Genomic DNA, 24224 nt, shown 5'->3' on the forward strand with positions numbered 1-24224 from the left:
TAATTAAAATACTTATACTATTAAGCTCTAAATTTCTATGTGGATTGAGTTCCACGTATAGAATTGAGCAAACCCCCCTATATATAGAAGTAGGGACAATGTGATTACATATGCAAATTGCTCCACCACTATATATACAGGGCATGCAAGATTTTTTCATAAAATAATTTGGTTTTTCTATTACTACATAGAAGAATAATAGTTGAATAATATAGTGTTATTAAGGGGTAAGAAAAAGAAAATGATGAGAGTGGCAGTGGTGGGTGGTGGAATAAGTGGATTGGTTTCAACATATGTGTTGGCCAAAGAGGGAGTGAATGTGACTCTTTACGAAAAAGAAGATTATTTGGGAGGTCATGCAAAAATTGTGAATGTTGAAGGTCTTGATTTGGATCTTGATTTTATGATCTTCAACCGGGTAAGTGCTCAATTTTCATTGCCTCTCCCTCCCTCCCCCCATCTTCAATTCCAACTATTTTTACATTATTGTTATTATGCCTGAATTTGAATGAATGCTGAAACATTCTCAAAGAAATTATTTTAATTACTTGGTTAGTTCTTAGCTACTGTTTTATTGCCATCCAATAAAATTAGAATAATACAAGTAAAATTAGCATGACATGCACAAATAAAAAAATGATAATTAATATGTCAATAAAATCGTTGGGAAATATTAAAGTGTGAATATTTTTTTAAACAATACTATATATACGATGAATAAAATTTATTATTTTTTGTCAATATTTAATTAATTCTAAACACTAAAAACTAAATTTTAAATTTTAAATTTAATAATTTAAAAATAAAATATTAATTTAAAATGTTGACTAATATTAATAAAAAATATTGATTGCAGAGATATTTTAAATTTTATTGAAGATTAAAGTATTCAACAAAAAAATTTTTCGAGATTAATTTAAGTCGGGATATTATTTATCAATAAATAGATAAATAAATTTGGTTCATCTTGTGTAAATACACACAAAATATATATCATATATATGATACAAAGCTGTAAATTAGTTATGTTATGAAATCATAAATCATTACATCATTATATGAATCTTTTGACCAGCCTTTGAATCATAAACTTAATATCTTCTCAAATCAACGAGCTTTCTTCAGTATAAAAAAAAAAAAAAGTATCTTCAGGATCAGATAGTCAAAAAAATTAATAACAAATAAAGAGATCGATTCACAAATAATAAAAAGTAAATAGGTTATTATTGAGGATAAAAATAATCATAATTATTGACACCCTAACACCGTGGCTGCAGTTACTGTGGCGATCGTATCACATTTTCACAGATCTATTGACACCTTAACACCGTAATACGTGACATCCTGTTTTTATACGATCTGATCTAAATTTTTAATGATATTTTTAATGATATTCATATAATTTTTATACGATCAGATCTAAATTTTTAGTAATATATATATATATATATAAATGATTTTACTTTTAATCAAACTTGAAGAAGAATAACATGTCAAAATATTAATATAATATCTAATTAAATAATGATATGTTACTAAATTAACTTGTTTAATTATTTTTTTTTAGCTTTTTATTTATTCGAATTACATCAAAAAATGAAGTAAAATTATGAATTTTACCAACTTAACAAATAAATCATTACAAATTTTATCATAAAACAAAATTTCAATTACAAAACAAATTAATCTGTTTAAAAAGAAATTTCACATTCTAATTTCATAAATCCAAATCATCGTATTTTTACCACGTTAAATAAAATTTTACTTATCCCAACTTAACATGTAACATCGTAAGACTTATATTTCATATTCGAGACCTATTATTATTACGCTTATTATTATTATTATCATCATCATCATCAATTCATCATTGATATTATTATTATTATTATTATTATTATTATTATTATTATTATTATTATTATTATTATTATACAAATTTTTTAATTTAATTTTTCAAAAAACATGACTGGATTTTCTTACTGTTATTTATTTTATTATTATTATTATTATTATTATTATTATTATTATTATTATTATTATTATTATTATTATTATATGAACTTTTTAATTTAATTTTTTAGAAAAATATGATTGAATCGTCGTCTTCTTCTTATTATTATTATTATTATTAGTAGATGTCACTCTTATTATTATTATTATTATATGAACAAAAATAATTTAATTTTTTAAATTAATCTCCTTTGTTATTAATATTTTTATGTCATTGAAATTTTTTTAGAATTTTTTTTATATTTTTGGTCTTAGCTTTTTCAGAATTTATGCACATGAGAAGATAGAAGATAAAATTGTAAAGGATATGGGTAATGTTGTTAGATAGTGAGTAGTAATTGAGTCTGGACTTTTTGTTTGAGTGGATTGTGAATGTGGCCATGTGACAAAGTCTAAAAAAACAAATTTATCAATTTGTCAAAAAAATCAGTCATTATAAAATTGGTCTAACTAAACTATATTGGAGTCGATTTATAAATACATTTAATTTTGAGTCAAAACTAATATTTTTAACAAGTTTAATACGGATACAATCTAAATTATTCATTTAGAATATTTTTGTAGATTATTCTTTTCCTACCAAAGACATTTTCCTCAAATAAAATGAAACAATGGAAAAGCATATTCATAAAATAGAGAAAAAGTATATAGCTAGAGCATATTACAAAAAAATCTTAAAAACTTGCAAGTTGCCAAAATCGTTAAAGAAATAATAAGTATAAAACTAGAGAACAGAGAAATATAGCTGCAACAAAACAGAGAATAGAGCAGATGAAACTAAAACAAATTAAACCGCAAAGATATATAAAACTAAGGCACAATATATATAGGGAAGAAAAATTGAAATGATTCCTTTGTTAAAATATCCAACAAAATAATAGGTATAGTAAAGTAATTTAAATTCCGCCCAAAATTATGTTACCTATTTTAAAGTCAATATTTCAAAGGAGAAAAAAAAAAAAGCACATGCAAAGTTTGTTAAATAATAAATATAGATAATAGAACTTTGTTAGATTTTCAACACATTAACATAAAAAGTTTAATTTATTAGAATATAAATTAATAATTAAGTTAATATGTATTAAAGAATTGTTTATCTTTTGTTTGCTTTTGACCTTTTAAATATTGAAAAGAGTAATAAAATTTATTCTCCTAAATTATAATGAACCCGTTAAACGTAACACTAGGGGTATACATGGGCCGGACTACATCGAGTTTGGCTTAATTTAGACCCGGTCGAAAATATAGACCGGGCCTAATGTTTGGACTCTAACCCGATCTTAGAGCTGATGAAATCTACGCACATTCGGGCCGGGTGAATATCGGGTAAAAACCGAGTGAAAATCGGATCTTTAGCATGTAAAAATCACCTAATCTTCAACCTTTATTTCACAATTCACATAGTAAAATTCACTTAAAAATTATAACAAGAACCAACCATTCTCTAAAATTAAAGCATAACCATAATCAATACTAATATTGTCTAACACCAAATATTTAAATCAATACAAATAAAACAATATTATGCATTAGTGTAAAGTCTTATGCATTTTAAACATAAAACATTAACTTATAATCTTATAAATGACTAATAACACAAGATATTAAGGTTTACAATATTTAAATTTCACATAAGAATAGACATCATCCAACATAAAATATTAATTGTGTATGATGACCGGGCCATCGGGCCGAGTTCGGGTGACTCGAGCTATGATCCGGACCCGACCCGAAATAATGACCGGGTCTATCTTTGAGACCCTTACCCGACCCTAAACCCGATGAAATCACACTAAATTAGCTCCTAAAGTGTTCGAAGCCGGATCGAATTTTCGAGTCGGACCGGACCATGTACACCCCTACGTAACACACACATATATCACATGAGCATCACCAATTCTTAATTTTAATTTTATTTTATTTTAGAATATCACATAAATATTTATAAAATTATATATCATATAAATTAATTTAAAATTTATTATAAAATTTATCACTTTAATACGTAATTTCATTTCAATTTAACAACGTTATATAACAAAATTATAATATTCATTTAATAAATATACAAATATAATATTTTATTAGTTTTTCTTTAAAATGATATAGTATCTTTTTACTGATATCAGTATTATTTTAAAAATAATAGACAACGTAAATTTCAATTTTAAATTAGTTCAGTTACTATAAAAATTAAAACTGATATTCAAAGAATATCCTATTAAAATAACTCTTTCCCTCTTTATTAGATAAGCTTTGAATTTAATTATTACGTGGCTCCTTTTTCAAATTATTTCTTATAATATTTATTTGTCAACACTCATAAAAATACATGTATTAAATAAGTATCAGTAATACACCAAAAATATAATTTTATTCTTATAAAATTATTTTGACATGGCCATTAAAAAACTTTGCTTATTTTTTTTATTATACATCACTAAATGCGCAACACAAATTAAAATATAATATCAACAATAAATCCAACAAATATGCAAATGATGAGAGCCTCCAACAGTTATTAAGTCTTTTTTTTACGTGAGATATCATATATGTATATATAATCTGTTTTTTTTTAATTGTTGTGGCCCTGTATTTGTCTTTAACAAGTGGTTGAAAAATATTCCCACCTCTTAAAATGTTAATTACTAATGCATTTTCCTCACTTAAAAGTACAATTAAAAAATGTAACATTGATAATTAAATAGGTATCATATCCTAACATGATGGAGTTGTTTGAGAATTTTGGAGTTGACATGAAATTATCAGACATGTCATTTGCCATTAGTCTCGATGGCGGTCGCAGCTGTGAATGGGGCAGCAGAAACGGTTTGTCTGGCTTGTTTGCACAGAAGAAGAATGTGATCAACCCTCACTTCTGGCAAATGCTTAGGGATATTATCAAGTTTCAAGATGATGTTACAAGGCAAGTAGTACTATATGAAAATAACAATGACTATACCACTCATTTTAGTGCGAGTTAAGATTGTAAAAATAATAGATTTTTAAACTTCAACATCAAAGTGTATGAATGTCTAAAATTGAGAAAAGTAATGCTAATTTGCTAGTTCATGAGTGATTATATCCTAATAAATTGAGTTTGTTGTCTCATTTTCCAATAAAAAATGCAGCTATCTTGATATGCTTGATAACAATCTGGATATGGAGCACAATGAGACCTTGGAGCAATTCATAAAGACTAGAGGTTATTCTAAATTATTTGTAAAAGCATATATTGTGAGTAGTTCATTTGCATTTTATAAGACTTTTTTTATTTCTATAAACATTACTTTGGTAGTGGCATAATTAGTGTATGCTTATTAATTTGTTATAATATGAAATTAATGAATGTAGATTCCAATTTGTGGTTCTATATGGCCCTGCTCTTTTGAAGGAGTTATGAGCTTTTCTACTTTCTCAGTTTTCTCCTTCTTTCGCAATCACCATCATCTTTAGGTAGCTAGTAAGGAGAAAATCTATCTCAGATTTATATAATGATGAATGATCCAGTTTCAAATATTCAAATAACAAAAAATAAAGGACTGCTTGATTCACTTGAACCTCTTCTTCTCCTTCCAGCTCTTTGGAAGACCGCAATGGCTAACTGTTAAACGTCGCTCACACACTTATATTAAGAAGGTGCCATATAGTAATTAATTTATAATGTTAAGCTTGGTGTTAGTATCTCTTCGTGTAACTTATACCATATATCTTTTAGTTTAAGCTAAAAATGAAGATTTTAACATTAATTATTTGTTATAATAACTAGGTCAAAGAAGAGCTTGTTGCAAGAGGTGGTCAGGCAATAACAAATTGTGAGGTGGAGTTGGTTTCAGCAACAGAAAATGGTAAGTCATGTGTTTATTCCCTTGTTACACTCATGATTTTAGTCATACACGTTTTCTTTTTCTTTTTTTTTTTTTCAAACATCATGTGTGATTGAATGATGTTGATTAAGCAACAATCTGAGAAATTTTGTTATAGGATGTCTTGTGCACTGCAAAGATGGTTCCAAAGAAATGTATGATTGCTGCATAATCGCAACACATGCACCTGCCACTTTGAGATTATTAGGAGAGGAAGCGACATATGATGAGCGAAGGATTCTAGGTGCTTTTCAATATACATATAGGTAAGATTCATCTTAACATTTATAACTCTTATCTTGGCTAATATTCGTTCATCTTAACTAGTTACGTTTGAAAGTGATTAATTTCATCAAAAGATATGATGATGATGATATTTTCTCTTTATAAGATAGAGTTGAAAATCAAGTTTTATAAAACTAGAAGCCTTTTTTTTTTTTGCTTAAGAGTCTCCATGTTTGTTAAATGAATAATACTTTACAAAACATGTTACAAGGAAAAGATTGATCTTTACTCTTCGTGTACAAATAATATAAGTCCACATGTACAACAATTCTTTGATTTCTGTTGGCAGTGATACTTTTCTTCACCATGACAAAAATTTAATGCCTCAAAACCCATCAGCATGGAGTGCATGGAATTTTCTTGGATGTAACAATAATAACAAAGTTTGTGTGACATTTTGGCTCAACATTCTTCAGGTTGGTAACAATTCATACAATGCATTTTTTCATAACTTAAATCTACTAGAAGACAAGTGAACTATGAATAAAACTTGTTAGTTGATTTTATATTCTAATTTGCAGAATCTTGGTGAAACAAGATTACCCTTTCTTATAACTCTAAATCCAAATCATACACCAAAAAGTACCCTTCTTAAGTGGTCAACTAAACATCCAGTTCCATCAGTTGCTGCATTCAAAGCTTCACATGAGCTTGAAAAAATTCAAGGAAAAAGAGGAATTTGGTTTTGCGGCGCCTACCAAGGTACTTTAATTTGACCTGGTTTTGGCCATTTAATTACAAGATAAGCTCTAGTTAAATTATAAACGTTAAAATTACTTATACACAGAAATGCTAACATAAAACTCTAGATAGATAAAGTTATTATGTATATCAAATCACGTTTTCTTTTTCAATAACCACCTTTACTATCATTTTGATATGCATTAAATATACATGTGACATAATCAAATATTTGTGCTTTTCAGGTTGTGGATTTCATGAAGATGGATTAAAGGTAGTTAAAGAAACTTTATTTAAAGGTAGTTAAAGAAACTTTATTATAATGAAAACAAGTTTGAAATGTTTTTTGTTTAAAAGTAATACTTTCTTATACATGCATGAGACAATCGAACCTTTTTTTTATATCAATAATGGCTAATAGAAATTGCAAACTTTTATGTGAATCTATTTTCTATCCAAATGATAAGTTGAAAAGGAATGAAAAGACTAACCTATATGAAAAAAATTGCAGTCTGGCATGATTGCTGCAAATGCAGTTCTTGGAAGATGTTGTTCCCTCCAAACAAACCCCAAACACATGGTACCTTCCTGGAAAGAACTTAGTGCACGCTTTTATGTGACGAGATTCCTAAGTTCCTATGTCAATACCGGTTGTTTAACGTAAGTTCACTTTTATCAGTGTGTAGCTGCCTCTTTCACACTCTCACGTTAGAAGTATTATATTCGTGCAAAATAGTACTATTGTAACAATAATGATATTCTCGAAGAAGATTATAGCATTGGCTTTATTCTATTTCTTGAATCACTCATCTATCCTGTCTTAAGGAGTTTACAGTTTATTGGAAGAGGGAGGAACAATGTTTACCTTCGAAGGAACCGATATGAAGTGCTCTCTAAAGTGTGTGATGAGAATCCACAGTCCCCAATTTTATTGGAAGGTGTGTATGTGTTTTTTATTAATGCAGGAAATAAAGTTATTGATTTTCATTTTCACTTGTTGGCATGAAACTAAAACAATTAACATTTTTAATATATTTGTCAGGTTATGACACAAGCTGATTTAGGCCTTGCAGATGCATATATTAATGGAGACTTTTCCCTTGTTGATAAAGATGAGGGTCTTTTGAATCTTATTTTGGTAAGCAGAATCATTAGGATCTAATTAACACAACCTACTACTACTACTACTATTATTATTATTATTATTATTATTATTATTATTATTATTTACTTTCATGTATTTGTATACTTTATATATAGATTATCTTAGCAAGCAGAGATTCAAATGCATCAAACGCAAAATTGAAGAACAGGTAAGTTTATCATGATATGTATATGCATTGAAATTGTATTTTTCCTTTTCAAACTTTTTTGCCCCATTTTTTACTTCAGGGGTTGGTGGACACCAATTCTCCCTACAGCTATTTTATCATCTGCAAAATTCTCCATTAAGCATTATTTAAGGAAAAATACTCTCTCACAAGCTCGTCGCAACATCTCTAAACACTACGATCTGGTAAAAGATCATTAATTACCAAAGTTACAAGTGTCAATGATATTATTCTAAACAAATTGTGATAAATTTTCATCAATATAAAGTTTCTTTTATCATTACAAAGAAACTAATAGAATCATAGAATGAGACCGAATTGCTCGTCAATGTACAATAGGAAGAATGTACTTACTACTAAACAAAGAAACTCAATAAATGCAATTATTGAATCCTAACTACATGAAGCATAAAAGATAACAAAGACAACAGTACATCAATCTTATATCATCTGACTTAAGCATAAAAGATATGTCAAATTAGATATTTTACTGCTTACATGAACTGAGGGGTTATATATCCCTATATTTTGGATTTTTATTCAACTTTCTGTAACTAGAATAGAAAAGAACCAAAAGTGTAACTTTTCATGCCAGCTAAGCTATAATCATTCCTTTACAAAGAAGTTTTAGTTGAATTATTAATTATATTTCTTTTATTTATTTATTTATTTTTATTTCTTGATAATATATCTCAAAGTGTTTGTTTTTTGTTTCTTAGAGCAATGAATTGTTTGCACTATTCTTGGGTGAAACAATGCAATATTCATGTGCAGTGTTCAAGGCAAGGCAACAACTTTTTGATACTCCAGTCCATATTTCTTGTAAAAATATAGGATTAAGTATGATTTTGGTCCCTAACGTAGAGGTTGAAAATTTATTTTGTTCTCGAATTTTTTTCGCTACAAAATAGTCCCGAAGGTTTAACTTAGTTTGATAAAAAGAACGATTTTAAAACAAACTGAAACCTTTGGGACTATTTTGTAGCGGAAAAAAGTCCGAAAATGAAATAAATTTTCGGCTTTTACATTAGGGACCAAAATCATACTTAACCGTAAAAATATATATACTTCTTTTATAATTTTTGCTTTAGCTCTTGTTCACATTTGTCTTTCTTTGTCTCTTTCCACATAGAATGAAGATGAGGATTTGAAAACTGCACAGATGAGAAAACTATCTCTTCTCATTGAAAAAGTGAGTGACTTTAAAATCACTTTAGGAACTTGTTTTACTTTCTACATTGTAAAGGGCCTAATAATTTTTATTGAATAAATGAAGGCTAGAATAGACAAGAAACATGAAATTCTTGAGATCGGATGTGGATGGGGAGGTTTAGCTATTGAAATTGTCAAACAAACTGGTTGTAAATACACTGGTATCACTTTGTCTAAGGAGCAACTAAAATTTGCAAAAAAAAAAGCAAGAGATGTTGGACTTCAGGTATATGACAAACTAATATTTATTATTTCATCAATTTTTTAATAGTCTTCTATGTCCATGATAGACACTAAATATGCATGTTTAGTTCTTTCTTTTTGTAATTTAGTTCATTGCATGAGTATCACCCTTGTCAAAGGTTATAAATTCATAATTTCAGGACCATATCAAATTTCTTCTATGTGATTATCGCCAACTACCGAATATATTCAAATATGATAGGATTATATCTTGGTGAGCAAGTTTTATCTTTAACTCTGCAGAACTACATATGGTAAATTATTGTCCAATGTATTGCATAACATGTTTAAGGGTATCCAGTGAAATGATAGAAGCAGTTGGTCATGAATATATGGAAGAGTTCTTTGGTTGTTGTGAATCAGTATTGGCAGATGATGGACTTTTCGTTCTTCAGGTATAACATTTTTGCAAGGATGTATATACTTACTACTCTCCCAAAAAAGGAGTTACTACTATTGCTACAAAATTTGGTATTTAAATTGGTGCTAACTTATAACGATGGTTATCTTATTCCATAGTTTTCATCTATCTCGGATGATCGTTACGATGAGTATAGGCGTTGTCCTGGCTTCATTAAGGAATATATTTTTCCAGGTGGATGTCTACCCTCCCTAAGTAGGGTAATATCAGCCATGGTGGCTACATCAAAACTATGGTACGATTTATATGTTACTGCAGAATCTAATAACCAAGAGCATATCTCTTCATTATTCTCTTTTCTTAATGAAGAAATGAACTTTGTTGAATGTAGTGTGGAACATACTGAGAATATAGGAATTCATTTTCACCAAACATTAAGGTGGTGGAGTAAGAACTTCATGGAAAAGCAGAGGTATGAAATTAATTTCACAGAAACATACTTTGTTGTACTAAAGTAAGTTACTAATTGAACGTATTTTCTTTTTACATCTCCCATTCCTACTTACACTTACAAATTTATTTGAAAATTCTCTGTTGTTAGTGAAATTTTGGCTCTTGGGTTCGATGAAAAGTTCATCAAGACATGGAAATACTATTTTGATTATTGTGCTGCAGGTTTTAAGTCACAAACACTCGAGAATTATCAGGTACGGCACAAACAAACCCGCATTGAAAATTTTTAATATTTTTCAAAATTTTGTATTGGGAAAATATTTCGAAATAGGACTTCTAATGAAAAACAATTTCCAGAATTATAAGAACATTCTTTGAACCATACACTATAGGTGTCTTGATACCTACTTTATGTTAATAGCAAAAGGAGAGAGTAAGAGCAGAATAAACCTTACATAAATTCAAAATATAAAAAGAACGTATAAAAAGAACTAATAGATTGTCTTCCTTAACAAAGTAATAATAATACGGCTGAAATTTAGACCACTCCTAAATATAATACTTAACTAACAACAGAGTTCATTAATAAGGATTAATGATCAGCATTAATAATGATTTTAATATTTTTTAACAGTTGGATCATGTGAAATTAACTGGTTTTCATTTATGTATTATTAGATGGTTTTCTCACGGCCTAACAACACTACTACACTCAAGGATCCGTACAGAAGCTGGCCCTCTGCATGTTGAGAACAAGTCATAACCCAAAATAACGTACTTTTTTTTTTGGGTAATACCAAAATAACGTACTTTATTGCACGATGTTGCAATGAACCTTCTTTATGACAAACGGCAAAAGATATATTTATGATATTGATTTACCTTCTTTGCTGGTTTGTTGCCTGCAAAGGGGAGACTGGTTATCTCTTTGTGAAAAAATAAAAGAACTATGCTTTGCATTTTATATTACCATAAGTAAAGATTTCATTTTATTCGGTCTTCTTAGTACTTGTACCATGTGGACTTTCTGTGATGGATTAAAAAACAAGATTAAATTAAATAATAAATATATTATTGTTGGATAATTACATAATATGACCAATGACCATATCCTTTTTGAAAGTCTCTTTTCTCAGTTTAACAAAATAACCAAAGAAGCTATATATTGGTCTATTGCCACGCTCTACCTCCAGTATTAACGTACCTGAATGGATATGAATCTAAACCTTTGGTGTGTTCTGATCATGTATAATTCCTAATAATAATAATAATAATAATAATAATAATAATAATAAAAGAACACTTATATCGTTTTATGAATTTACCAAATTTCGAAACGAAAATTAACATGGAATGGAGAGACTAATATCCAAACACAACGAAAGTGAAAATAAGCAAGTGAATGCATGAAGAATTTTTATCGCCAACATACAACATCCATTATTGGATCATGATGAACTAAGGAATCTAAAAGGAGACAACTAAATACCAGACAAGCTTTGCGGTGAAAGCCTCATCAATCAAGATGAAGGTGTTACTGTAGAAAAGTCAAACAAGCTTCTATCAAGAAAACTATATATATTGAGCATATATTCAATAAATGAATGAATTATTAAAGATCTGATTATGCAAACATCCAACACATCAATATTGTATAAAATGTTGGATTTTTCTCATATATAACATATATTAGGATTTTTAATGCACAAGCTAGTCAAAGTCAACCCTTATAAGATGAGTCAGCCAGGGAATCCCAACTCACTCACAAACATATGCTAAGCAGTGAAGAACACCTAAACCACAAATGGTAGGAAAGGAATGCAAGACAAAAGAAGAAAATTTACTAGAGAAGCCTTGCCTACAACAATTAATAGGTAATTCAATCATAGCATTCTTCATTGCATAAATTGGAGTACTGGACACTAAAATTCAGCCAAAAAAAATTCTAACCCCTCAAAGCCAACTACTTTGTCCCTAATCATTTCCCACACAATTTCTGTTACTCAACACTAACCAGATTGAAGGCTCTGAGATTTCATCACTTGAAAAGCCATGAACCTTCAAATTTGATGATGCACTTCCCAGAACACACAACACAACCGAACAATGTTTGTTCCTTAGCCATGAATACTTGTGCACCTCTCAGAAACGCAAATACAACACCTCTCCAGCACACAATAGGACTGAATGACGCTCATTCGTTAGCCATGAGTGGACACTTGGCTCCACTTCAGGACTGGTGCATCACTCCTGTACAACACAATTGCAAATACAGGGGGAAAATGATTATGCCATTGTCAAAGCTTTTACTATCACACTACCACTACTATTACTGCTACCCACTATTAAGTGACCAACCCAGGCCTCAAACTGTTATTAGAAAACTACACCTTATTTCTGCTTGTTGCAACAATTAAAGCATGTGGCTACAGTCTACATAATAATTTTTCCTACAACAGAAAAGCATCCAGAAAGAGCAAATTGAGGAAAGAAAAAATGGAAAAGCAAACAGAATGGCAACGCATATATAGATAAATGCATCAAACCATCATATTAGGTGAAATATAATACTATAGTTGAACGACTACTACAAGAACTGATGAAAATCAACTAATCTCACAAGCACGCAATTTAAAGCTACACACAAAAACAACTAAATAGGAAGTAGCTACTAGTATCTCTTCAACCATACTACTTATTATAAACTATGAAAGCAGATACTGCAAAGTGAAAACCAATGGGATTCAAGCAATCCAACCAATCCCGTTGTGTATCGATATCGAGCTTGAGTCACTCCTTTACTGCTAGGAAAAATTCATTAGGTCACAATTTAATATTAAATGCCACAGATCCACAAGTCGAAGTCCAAGATCCAGTAAGTGATTTTACTGTCAAAATTACTCCTATTTGTCTCATCAAGACTGAGCACCACCATATCCAGCACCATAACCAACTTGCCCACCATGAGCCCCCTGAGAAGTCCCATAGTTTCCAGAACCTTGAGCTTGTTCAGATCTCCAACCAGCATTTCCATAACCTGAATTTCCATTAGCCTCCCCATAGCCACCGCCCATATAGCTGCCGCTGCCACCACTACCTTGTAGTTCACTCCCCCCAGCACCGCTGGCATTGCTATTCGGGGTACTCCCAGTACGCCCTCCAACAGCACCATATCCACCGGGGTTCCCATAAGAACTATCACTTCCACTATACCCACCGTACCCGCCATATCCATATCCTTGATTCCCATATCCAGCAGCTCCACTGGGGGATTGACCTGCAGTTGCTGAACCAGGGCCACCACCAACAGAGCCAGCACCACCACTTGGTGCACCCCATGCAGCTGTGTTCCCATAGCCCATAGACCCATAACCAGAAGCAGCCTGAGCTGGCCATGAAGTCCTTGGACCACCTGGTGGACCACCGGCATAAGCAGCATTAGCAACATTTGGATTCCCGTATGCTGCCCCAGCTGCTCCACCATACCCAGCAGCAGCACCACCATAACTTCCGTATGCACCATAGCCCATACCATTATTAGCTGGACCATAGCCATATCCAGGCGCACTATAGCCAGCAGAACCGTAAGGTGGAAAACCACCTGCAGTGCTTTGAGGTTGCATATACCTATTAGAATCCATACGGCCATCGTAAGCATTCTGGTTGCCACCAGATGACCCATAACCCTGATAGCCTCCGGCACCGCCGCCGCCACCGCCACCACGGCCACTTGCACCGGGATTGGCATCTTTTGGAAGTGCACGCTTCACTTCTACTTGCTTACCGTATAAATCATGAAAGGTCTTGTGCAAAACTCTATCAACTGCCTCTTCAGTGTCAAAAGAAATAAAACCAAATCCACGTGGTCGTCCAGTATTCTGGTCGAACATAACTACTACGTCAGTTACATGACCATACGACTCAAAATACTGACGAAATTTTTCCTCAGTCAGTGTGGGAGGTAACCCTCCAACAAATATCTTTTTCGTCCTCATATTTCCACCATTTCCACCAGAATTCCAACCAGAATGGGAATTTCCACCTCTGGAAGTGACAGAAATTTGTTGATCCTCTCTTGATAAGGCCCTCTTAGCATCAACCTGAATATGAGAATTATAAGATTATAAAATCAGTCACTAGAAAGGCCTATATATTGATTATGGAAAAGAAAAAAAAAAACAAGTATCACAAATTGACCTGTTCTCTACATTTATTATTGAAATTCAAAAATAATCCTTTAGGCTGGGTTACAACTCATGTTTCTAGAAATTCAGAATATCAGACAAATCAAGAATAGTCAATCAATGGCATGCTATTCAATAAGAGCAAATGACCATAAGCAGAAGCATTTTGTTGAAGGAAATGGATCATAGAATCACACAACTCAAAAGACATTTAATTCTTTTTCTTTAGGCTGGGTTACAACTCATGTTTCTAGAAATTCAGAACATCAGACAAATCAAGAATAGTCAATCAATGGCATGCTATTCAATAAGAGCAAATGACCATAAGCACAAGCATTTTGTTGAAGGAAATGGGTCATAGAATCGCACAACTCATAAGACATTTAATTCAAATCTCCCATCTCAACATTAGTCTCATCAGGCATAAGCATAAACAAGCACCACTAGCCTCAACTATATCAGTTGACGATTGTAAATGATATTACAAATTAGCAGTTTAACGTGCATCCAACTAAAGAACTAGTATTAATTTCCTTCTTTAAATAAAAAACCATAAGTATGATTTCTCCTTTTTCCTGCACAACAGAAGTACATAACACCAATAATAGTGTTCTCAGTAAAGCGTATCTAAAATTAAGATAATGACCAAACCATGAACAAAAAAATTAGGAACATGTCAAGGCCAACAAGAAAAAACAATTCACAGGTCATTCAAAATAAAAATTCAGAAAATCCCAGAAAGCAAATACTGCCAAAAAAAAAAACCAATAGAAACCCTAAAATAAAAGCAACTCAAACTAAGATACAAAACCCACAACTAACTGGATTCCAATAAAACCAGCAATTCAGAAGCAACAAAGACACTATCAAAATTGTAACACTTAAATAACCACTGATACCCTAATTTTTTTTTCCATAGAATAAAATGACGGAAACCCCAACCTAGACCGAGGAACAAAGGGGTCAAAGGGGGTTATGGCAAGAAAATGTCAAAATATAAGAAGAGAGAAGAAAATGAGGGTTTTTAACAGTTACCGTTCTACCATCGATGACGTGCTTATCTTGGAGGACCCTGTCGAGAACAGAGGGATCGGCGAATTCAACGAAGCCGAAGCCTCTGGGCTTGCCGGTGTTCTTATCCCTCATAACGGAGGCGTTGGTGACGTCACCATAGTTGCAGAAATGGTCCTTCAGCTTGTCCTCGTTGGTGTCCCAAGAAATCCCCCCGATGAATAGCTTCCCCTGATCTGAATCCATTCCTTTTCCTTTCTTCCTTTCCCCCTCTCTCTTTGTGTGTATATACGAAACCGTAATATACGAGTTGGAACCTGGAAGGAAGAAGGGAGAGTTTGTGGAGAGGGAAGAAGGGATTTTTGGGTTCGGGAGGGAAGAGAGAGGGTAGAGGGAGGGTGTGGCTCAGCTGATGTGTTAGTGTTGTTTTTGTGTCGTTGAGTCGAGTGTGAAACACACAGAAACGCTGTTACAAACGAGCGACTTGAAAAGGTTTTTGTCTTCTTTATGCCACGTTTAAACACTTTAATATTCTGTCCAGAAAAAAAAAAAAAAACTTTAATATTAAGTCTTTTTTTTTTTTGGCTTTAGAAAAATTTTTTGAAATAAAATAAAAAAAATTTTCATTTTTATTTACCGAATTTTTTTTTTTTAACGCCGGAGCAAGTTCGCCTACTACATCAACTTGTTTAATTTGATGAAGTTCGTCCACTGCATTGACGAATTTCATGAAAAATAGAGAGTTTGCCATTGGCACGGTGAACATTATATCGCCTGTAAAAATCAAATGGTCTCCCTCATTTTTTCACTTGTTTATGTTTGGCGAACTCTCTTCTTCTCATTTTCACCTTTATTCTCTCATCTCCTCTCAAGTTAAATTTCAAGTAAGTTATCTATGTTGTGATAAGAACTTATGTGAATGCTTATTCCCAATGAAACTTAGTTTATCAAGGATGATTCTATTTAATGAAGTTTGAAAATGTGTCATCTTATACACATATAAATAGAGACTTAAGTCTCTGAATAATAACACACACAATAATAATAATTCTTTCCCTCTCTTTACGGAACAATATTTCTCTCTCACTTTAATATACATATCTCTCTCTCTTACTTTATATATATATATACCTTACGACATATAATATTTGTAAATTATTATAGTGAAATAAGAGCATATTTATATTTCTCTATTCTATATTTATTTCGCTTCCTTATTTATTTCACAACACGTTATCAGTACGAGACTCTGATAAAAGTTTTAGGAAGATTCAGGTAATAAATTTTCATTATGTCGAAGCTCTCTCATCTTGAATTCAATGCTCTTGATATATCTGGAAACAACTATTTATCATGGATACTAGATGTTAAAATCCATATTGATTCAATGGATCTTGGAGATACCATTAAGGCTGAAAATAATGCATCGTAGAAGAATAAAGCCAAAGACATGATTTTTCTCCGTCGTCATCTTGACGAAGGATTGAAAAATGAATATCTCACATTAAAAGATCATGTAGATCTTTGGAAAGACCTTGAAGAAAGGTATAATCATCAAAAGACGGTGATACTTCCTCAAACCCAATATGAATGGACGCACTTGCGTCTACAGGATTTTCAATCCATAAATGAATATAATTTGGCAATGTTTTGAATCACCTCACGAATGAAATTATGTGGGAAAAAGATATCTGATAATAATATGTTAGAGAAAACTTTTTAGACCTTCCATGCCTCGGATGTGCTCCTGCAGCAGCAGTATCGAGAAAAATGATTTAAAAAATATTATGAGTTAATTTCTTGTCTTCTTGTTGCTGAACGCAACAATGAGTTGCTCTTAAAGAATCATGAAGCGCGCCCAGCTAGCGCCGCCCCATTTTCTGAAGTAAATGCGGCAAATCATTATCCCAAAAGAGGTAAATGGCAAGGTTTTGATAACAAGAAAAATTATGAAAGGAAAAAGAATTACGTTTAAAAGAGAGGATCTCACCAAAAGTGGGATAAAGAAAGAAATATTGGGCAAAATAAATTGACAGAGGATAAGTGTTTCCATTGTGGTGGAAAGGGCCATTGGTCACGTACATGCCGTACCCCAAGGCACCTAGTCGATCTTTATCAAGCATCTTTAAAAAAAGACGACAAGGGAAAGGAGATGAATTTTGTTTCAAATGATGTTGTTGAAAATTTTACCACTCATTATGATGTATCTGATTTCTTTGAGGACCCTGAACGAAATATTGGTCATTTGATCAATGATGGAATAGTTTAATATGTGAAATTATTAAGTATCCATGTAAATAAATAATATAAAGAACTTATTGTTAAGTTTTATTTTCTATGTATATGATGTATATAAATAATGAAATATTAAAGTTTATGAATTTTGAAATCATTAAATGTGTTAAGTTTTAAAATAAAATTTTAGTACATGACATTGTTTTTATGTACAATGTTTCTTAGAAAAATAATTTCAATCAAGTATTCAATTTAACTGTGCATACTACTCATTTTATTATTATTATTTGTCTTTGAAAAAAATGACAAGGATATATAATGAAGATGTATGCCTTGCGGATAGTGCAAGGTCGCACACCATTCTCAAAAGTGATATATATTTTATCCATCTTTTGCCAAAAGAAGAATATGTTAATACTATTATTGACTCAGGCAATGTGATAGAAGGCTCTGGAAGAGCTATAATTTTGTTTCCTAGAGGAACGAAATTCATAATAAATAATGCACTATTATCTACCAAGTCTCTGAGGAACTTGTTGAGTTTCAAAGATATTCGCCGAAATGGATATCATATTGAGACTATGAATGAGGAAAGTCATGAGTACTTATGTATTACAACTCATGATTCAAATAAAAAGGTTATACTAGAAAAGTTACCCTCACTTTCATCTGGGTTATATTATACCAAGATTAGTGCAATTGAATCACATGCCACTGTAAACCAGAAGTTTACTAGCCCAAATGAATTCATAACTTGGCACGACCGATTGCGTCATTCGGAAACAACCATGATGCAGAGAACTATTGAAAACTCCCATGAACATTCACTAAAGAACTAGAAGATTCTTAAATCTAGTGAATTTTGTTGTGCTGCATATTCTCAAGGGAAGTTAATTTTAAGGCCATCACCAGTAAAGATTGGATTTGAGTCCCCTAAATTCCTAGAAAGGATTCAAGGTGATATATATGGACCTATTCATCCACTATGTGGATCTTTTAGATATTTTATGGTTCTGATAGACGCATCTTCAAGATGGTTACATGTGTGCTTATTGTCTTCTCGCAACCTGGTGTTTGCGAGATTACTAGCTCAAATTATTCGATTAAAAGCATAATTTTCAGAAAATTCAATCAAAGCAATTCGTCTTGATAATGCTGGTGAATTTACTTCCCAAGCTTTTAATGCTTATTGTATGGCTAATGGAATAAGTGTTGAACATCTAGTAGCTCATGTTCACACACAAAATGGGTTAGCAGAATCACTTATTAAACGACTCCAATTAATTGCTAGACCCTTACTTATGAGAACAAATCTCCCAACCTCAGGTTGGGGGCATGCTATTTTACATGCTGCAGCACTTACTCGATTGAGGCCAACGAGTTACTATCAGTTATCTCCTATGCAATTAGCTTTTGGCCAGCAGCCAAATGTTTTCCATTTAAGAATATTTAGGTGTGCGATATATGTTCCCATTGCACCACCTAATCGCATCAAAATGGGACCCCAAAGAAAATTGGGATATATATTGGATATGATTCTCCCTCTATAGTGAGGTATCTTGAGATACAAACTGGAGATGTATTTAAAGCCCGGTTTGCAGATTGTCATTTTGATGAATCAAAATTTTCAATATTAGGGGGAGAGAATAAGCTTCCTGAAAAGGAACTTAATTGGAATGCATCATCCTTGATGCATTTAGATCCTCGATTAGGGCAATGTGAACTAGAAGTTCAAAAGATTATACTTTTGCAAAGAATAGCAAATGAATTGTCTGATGCATTTTCCGATACAAAGAGGATAACCAAATCTTATATACCAGTGAAAAATGTCCCAATTCAAATTGATGTCCCAGTTGGACAAATAGCCACTGAAGCAAATTCACGCCAGAAGCGTGGCAGGCCTGTCGGTTCCAAAGACAAAAATCCTCGAAAAAGAAAAGAGGTAAATACTATTCCTGTTGAAAAAGACATAGTAAAGACACCTGTAGTTGTCCAAAATTCTGATATAGTTTTAACGCCAGAAGACGTTCATGTACCTAAAAATTGTGAAAATGACGAGATCTCAATAAATTATATCTTTATAGGAGAGAAATAGGACCAAAATAAGACAATTGTCAATGAAATATTTGCATATAAAGTGGCATTAAATATCATGCATGAAAGTAAGGATCTTGAGCCAAGATCAGTTGAAGAATGTCGACAAAGAAATGATTGGCCAAAATGGGAAGAAGCCATAAAGGCTGAATTAGACTCACTTGAAAAACGTGAAGTCTTTGGACCTGTAGTCCGTACACTTGAAGATGTAAAACCTATTGGATACCGATGGTATTTGTGAGAAAATGAAATGAGAAAAATGAAGTTGTACGCTACAAAGCCCGACTTATGGCACAAGGTTTTTCACAAAGGCCTGGTATAGATTATGAGGAAACATATTTCCCTGTAGTGGATGTATTTAATCAGTTTATCTACATATCATAAACTGCATATGCATTTAATGGATGTGGTAACAGCCTATTTATACGGCTCATTAGATCGGGATATCTATATGAAAGTCCCTAAAGGACTAAAGATATCTAAACCATCCAATAAATTTTCACAGGGGTTATACTTAGTCAAATTGCAAAGATCTTTATATGGTCTAAAGTAATCTGGATGAATATGGTATAATCGTCTTACTGAGTATCTAACCAAAAATGGATTTAAGAATGATGATATCTGCCCGTGTGTTTTCATAAAGAAATCTGCATCTGGATTCATTATAATTGTTGTGTACGTTGATGATTTAAATATCATTGGGACTCCTGAAGAGATTCCAACAATTATAAAAACTCTAAAAGAAGAGCTTAAGATGAAAGATCTTGGAAGGACTAAATTTTGTCTCGGCCTGCAGATCGAGCATATAAAAAATGGGATCTTTATTCATCAAACAACATACACAAAAAAGATCTTGAAAAGATTTTATATGGATAAGTCACATCCTTTAAGTACCCCAATGATCGTAAGATCTTTGGATGTGAAAAATGATCAATTCCGTTCTAAAGAAGAAAATGAAGATATCCTTAGTCCTGAAGTACCATATCTTAGTGCCATTGGAGCGCTAATGTATCTTGCCAATAATACACGACCCGATATATTATTTGCTGTGAATTTACTAGCAAGATATAGTTCCTTTCCAACCAGAAGACATTAGAGTGAAATCAAACAAATCTTTCGATATTTTCATGGAACGATTGCTATGGGATTGTTTTATCCCTATGGATCCAAGTCACAAATAGTTTGCTATACAGATGCTGGATACTTGTATGATCCACACAAAGGGAGATCTCAAACAGGATACTTGTTCACATATGGTGGTATAACTATATCATGGAGGTCTACGAAACAGACGATAGCATCAACCTCCTCTAATCATGCTGAAATACTAGTGATACATGAAGCAAGTCGCGAGTGTTTTTGGCTCAGGAGTTTGATCCAATATATTCTATCATCATGTGGACTAAATGATCATAAAATAGCTCCAACTGTCTTATTTGAAGATAATACAGCATGCATTACTCAACTTAAAGGCGGATACTTCAAAGGTGATAGAATAAAGCATATTTCTCCCAAATTTTTCTTCAAATTCAAGGGACAATTGATGTCCAACAGATCCGCTCAAGTGATAATCTGGCAGATTTATTTACAAAGTTACTCCCAAAATCATCCTTTGAAAGATTGGTACATGTGATTGGGATGCTTTGATTTCGAGACATTAACTGATGTCGACAAGAGGGGGAGACTGTACTCTTTTTTCTTGAAGGATATTGTACTCTTTTTCCTTCAATAAAAGTTTGATGCTTTCTTGTTAAGTAAAGTTTAATTTTTAAATTTTAAATCCTGTCTCTTCAAATCTTTTTCAAATCCTTATCATATCTTATTTTTTTCAAAATCTTTTCAAATATTTATCTCTCTTTGAATTTTAAAAAAATCCTATCTTATCTTATTTTAAATTCAAATTTTAAAATTCAAATTTCAAATTTTAAAATTCAAATTTCAAAATCTTTATCTTATCTTAAATCAATTCTAAATTTCAAAATCAAATCTTTTTCAAAATTCAAATTAAAAAATTTTCATATCAAATCTTTTCAAATCTTTTCTTTCTAGATTCTTGATCTTTAAAATTTCAAATTTGAATTTTAAATCTTTAAATTTTAAATTTCAAAATCTCAAATTTAAGTTTCAAATCTTTTGAATTTTAAATTTCAAATCTTTAAATCTTAAATTTGTAAATCTTATCTTATCTAGTTTGACTCTTTCTTTTAAATTTTAAATTTCAAATCTTTTCTTTCTTTTCAAATTCAAATTTCAAATCTTTTTGTTTGACTTTCTCTTTTTTAATTTTAAAATTTTTAAAATCAAATCTGTTATCTTTCTTTTCAAATATTGTTAGTTAATTGTTCATCTTTCTTTTTGAATTTCAAAAATTTTTAATTCCCTTTCTTTCTAATTTTTTATTTTATTTTTTAATTTTTATTAATTTTTCCATTTTTATTTATTATTTTTGAATTTTATAAAAAAAGTAATTTTTAAATTCCTTTTCCCTCCTTAATTTTTGAATTATCCCTCTTTTTTTTCTTCTATTTCTTTTGGATATCTCACTGGAAGCTCCCTATACTGTGACATAGAGACTACCATTTTTCTTTGTCTCTTATTTATGTATGCAGGAACGTCTAAGTCACTATGGATCTAAAGGGGAATACATGAATCTGGAGACCTCTGTGCTCCTATACATTTGACACTCCTATTGACTCAGATGACTTTAAGGTCAACATAGACCAGGTCCTGCTATTACGGCAAAAGTGCTAGTTTTATGGACACCCATAGGAAGATCCCAGTAAGTTTGTCTCTGACTTCCTACAGTTCTGTGACACTGTAGAGGCCAATGAAGTGAACCCTGAAGTCCCCAAGCTGAAACTCTTCCCATTTGCTCTGAGTGATCAAGCAAATGAATGGTGGCATATTGAACTTAGAGGAAGTGTGAACACCTGGGATAAGGTTGTTAACAAATTCCTGAACAGGTTCTCTCCCTCACAGAGATTAACTAAGCTAGTGATAGATGTTCAGACCTTCAGGCAGAAGGAGAGCGAGTCCCTCCACGATGTTTGGGAGAGGTACAAGCTGATGTTCAGGAATTGTCCTCCCCATATGTTCTCAGGATGGGAAAAGATGATCATCTTCTATGAAGCCATCTCTGAGATAGCCAGGAAGATAGTAGATCACTTTATAGGCGGTTCTTTATTCTTTATAGAGACACACGAAGAGGCAGATGAGCTCATTGAGATAGCTGCCAACAACCAGCACTTATACTCCTGTGAGGAGACACCAGTTCGAATAGAGGTTCTAGACATGGAGACTGTAGCCGTACCCCCTGCTGAGATTTATAATGCTCCTAGTGATATGAATGGTAACTACCCTCAAGGAGACACTCACACCCATGACCAGTGGACACCTGAGCAGGTCAATATTCCTCTTACTAAGTTGTTTAAGGAGGTGTATCCCTATAGGGCCTTCATAGAAAGCCTGATGCTCTCTGGGAAGCAGACCTTAAAAGAAGGTGGAATAATAGTCTTCACCAAGGAGGCCGAACCTCAAAAGCCTGCTACTGAAGGACTAAAGGCAATCAAGGACCAGGAGGATTCTGAGAATGCCATTGAGCACGCCCCTACAGAGGAGAAGGAACTTCAAGTTGAATCTTTTCTGGGCATGCAAGAGGAGTCTGTGATTACCACAGAGCACGCTTTTGCAGAGGTGAAAGAGCCTCAAGAGCTACCTTTCCTAGGCATGCAAAAAGAACCAGAAGATGAGCAACTGACTCATTTCCTAGCAGCACTCAAGAAGCTGTAAGTCAATATCTCTTTTGCAGAGGTACTGAAAAAGAAGACCCCCTATACAGCCTATCTAAAAGGCATTCTTTTTGAAAAGAAGGACCTAAGGGGAGATAAGACTATGGTACTGACCAAAAAGTGTAGTGCTTTAGTCCAGAATGAACTACCAAGGAAGATGCCAAATCCAGGGAGCTTTCAGATTCTATGTACTATTGGAAAGATCACTCTTAACAAAGCCCTGTATGATCTTGGCTTAAGTTTGAATCTGATACCTTCATCTGCGATGAAGAAGCTGGAAATTCAAGAGGCACAAGCAATAATGATTACCCTACAAATGAATGACCAGTCTTTGAGGCAAGCACACGAGCCAGTGGAGAACGTACTGGTAAAGGTTGGAGAGCTCTTCTTCCCTGCAGGCTTTGACTTGGGAGAGAATGCGAATGACTCCATTATTCTCGGAACCTCACTCTTGGCCACTAAAAGAG

The 24224-nt window shown here is 32.3% G+C and overlaps 1 protein-coding gene and 1 pseudogene across 2 annotated transcripts; one reads left to right on the top strand and one right to left on the bottom strand.

Moving 5' to 3' along the window:
• The first annotated feature begins 207 nt into the window (after nucleotides 1–207).
• On the top strand, nucleotides 208–11463 carry LOC130947472 (uncharacterized; annotated as a pseudogene).
• Nucleotides 11464–12304: 841 nt separating this feature from the next.
• On the bottom strand, nucleotides 12305–16116 carry LOC130948562 (heterogeneous nuclear ribonucleoprotein 1-like). Of its 2 annotated transcripts, XR_009073096.1 has the most exons (3): nucleotides 15665–16116; nucleotides 13204–14545; nucleotides 12305–12695 (listed from the first exon to the last, which is right to left on the bottom strand). XR_009073096.1 is itself a non-coding variant. In XM_057877331.1 (2 exons), exons 1-2 carry the CDS (start codon nucleotides 15884–15886, stop codon nucleotides 13361–13363), a joined length of 1407 nt encoding a protein of 468 aa, XP_057733314.1. In that variant the 5' UTR covers nucleotides 15887–16116; the 3' UTR covers nucleotides 12945–13360. The 2 variants fall into 2 exon arrangements, 1 of the variants encoding a protein (XP_057733314.1); XM_057877331.1 differs by lacking the exon at nucleotides 12305–12695 and having other exon boundaries at nucleotides 12945–14545.
• Between the last annotated feature and the right edge of the window lie 8108 nt (nucleotides 16117–24224).

Source organism: Arachis stenosperma, chromosome 9, assembly GCF_014773155.1.
Source record: "Arachis stenosperma cultivar V10309 chromosome 9, arast.V10309.gnm1.PFL2, whole genome shotgun sequence".
NCBI classification, from domain to species: domain Eukaryota; kingdom Viridiplantae; phylum Streptophyta; class Magnoliopsida; order Fabales; family Fabaceae; genus Arachis; species Arachis stenosperma.

Bases quoted from the DNA above. Each gene is read 5' to 3' on its own strand.
- LOC130948562 (XM_057877331.1), bottom strand. From the start codon at position 15,886: ATGGATTCAGATCAGGGGAAGCTATTCATCGGGGGGATTTCTTGGGAC. The intron at 14,546-15,664 runs GTAACTGTTAAA...TCTCATATTCAG, and splicing joins ACGTCATCGATGGTAGAACG to GTTGATGCTAAGAGGGCCTT.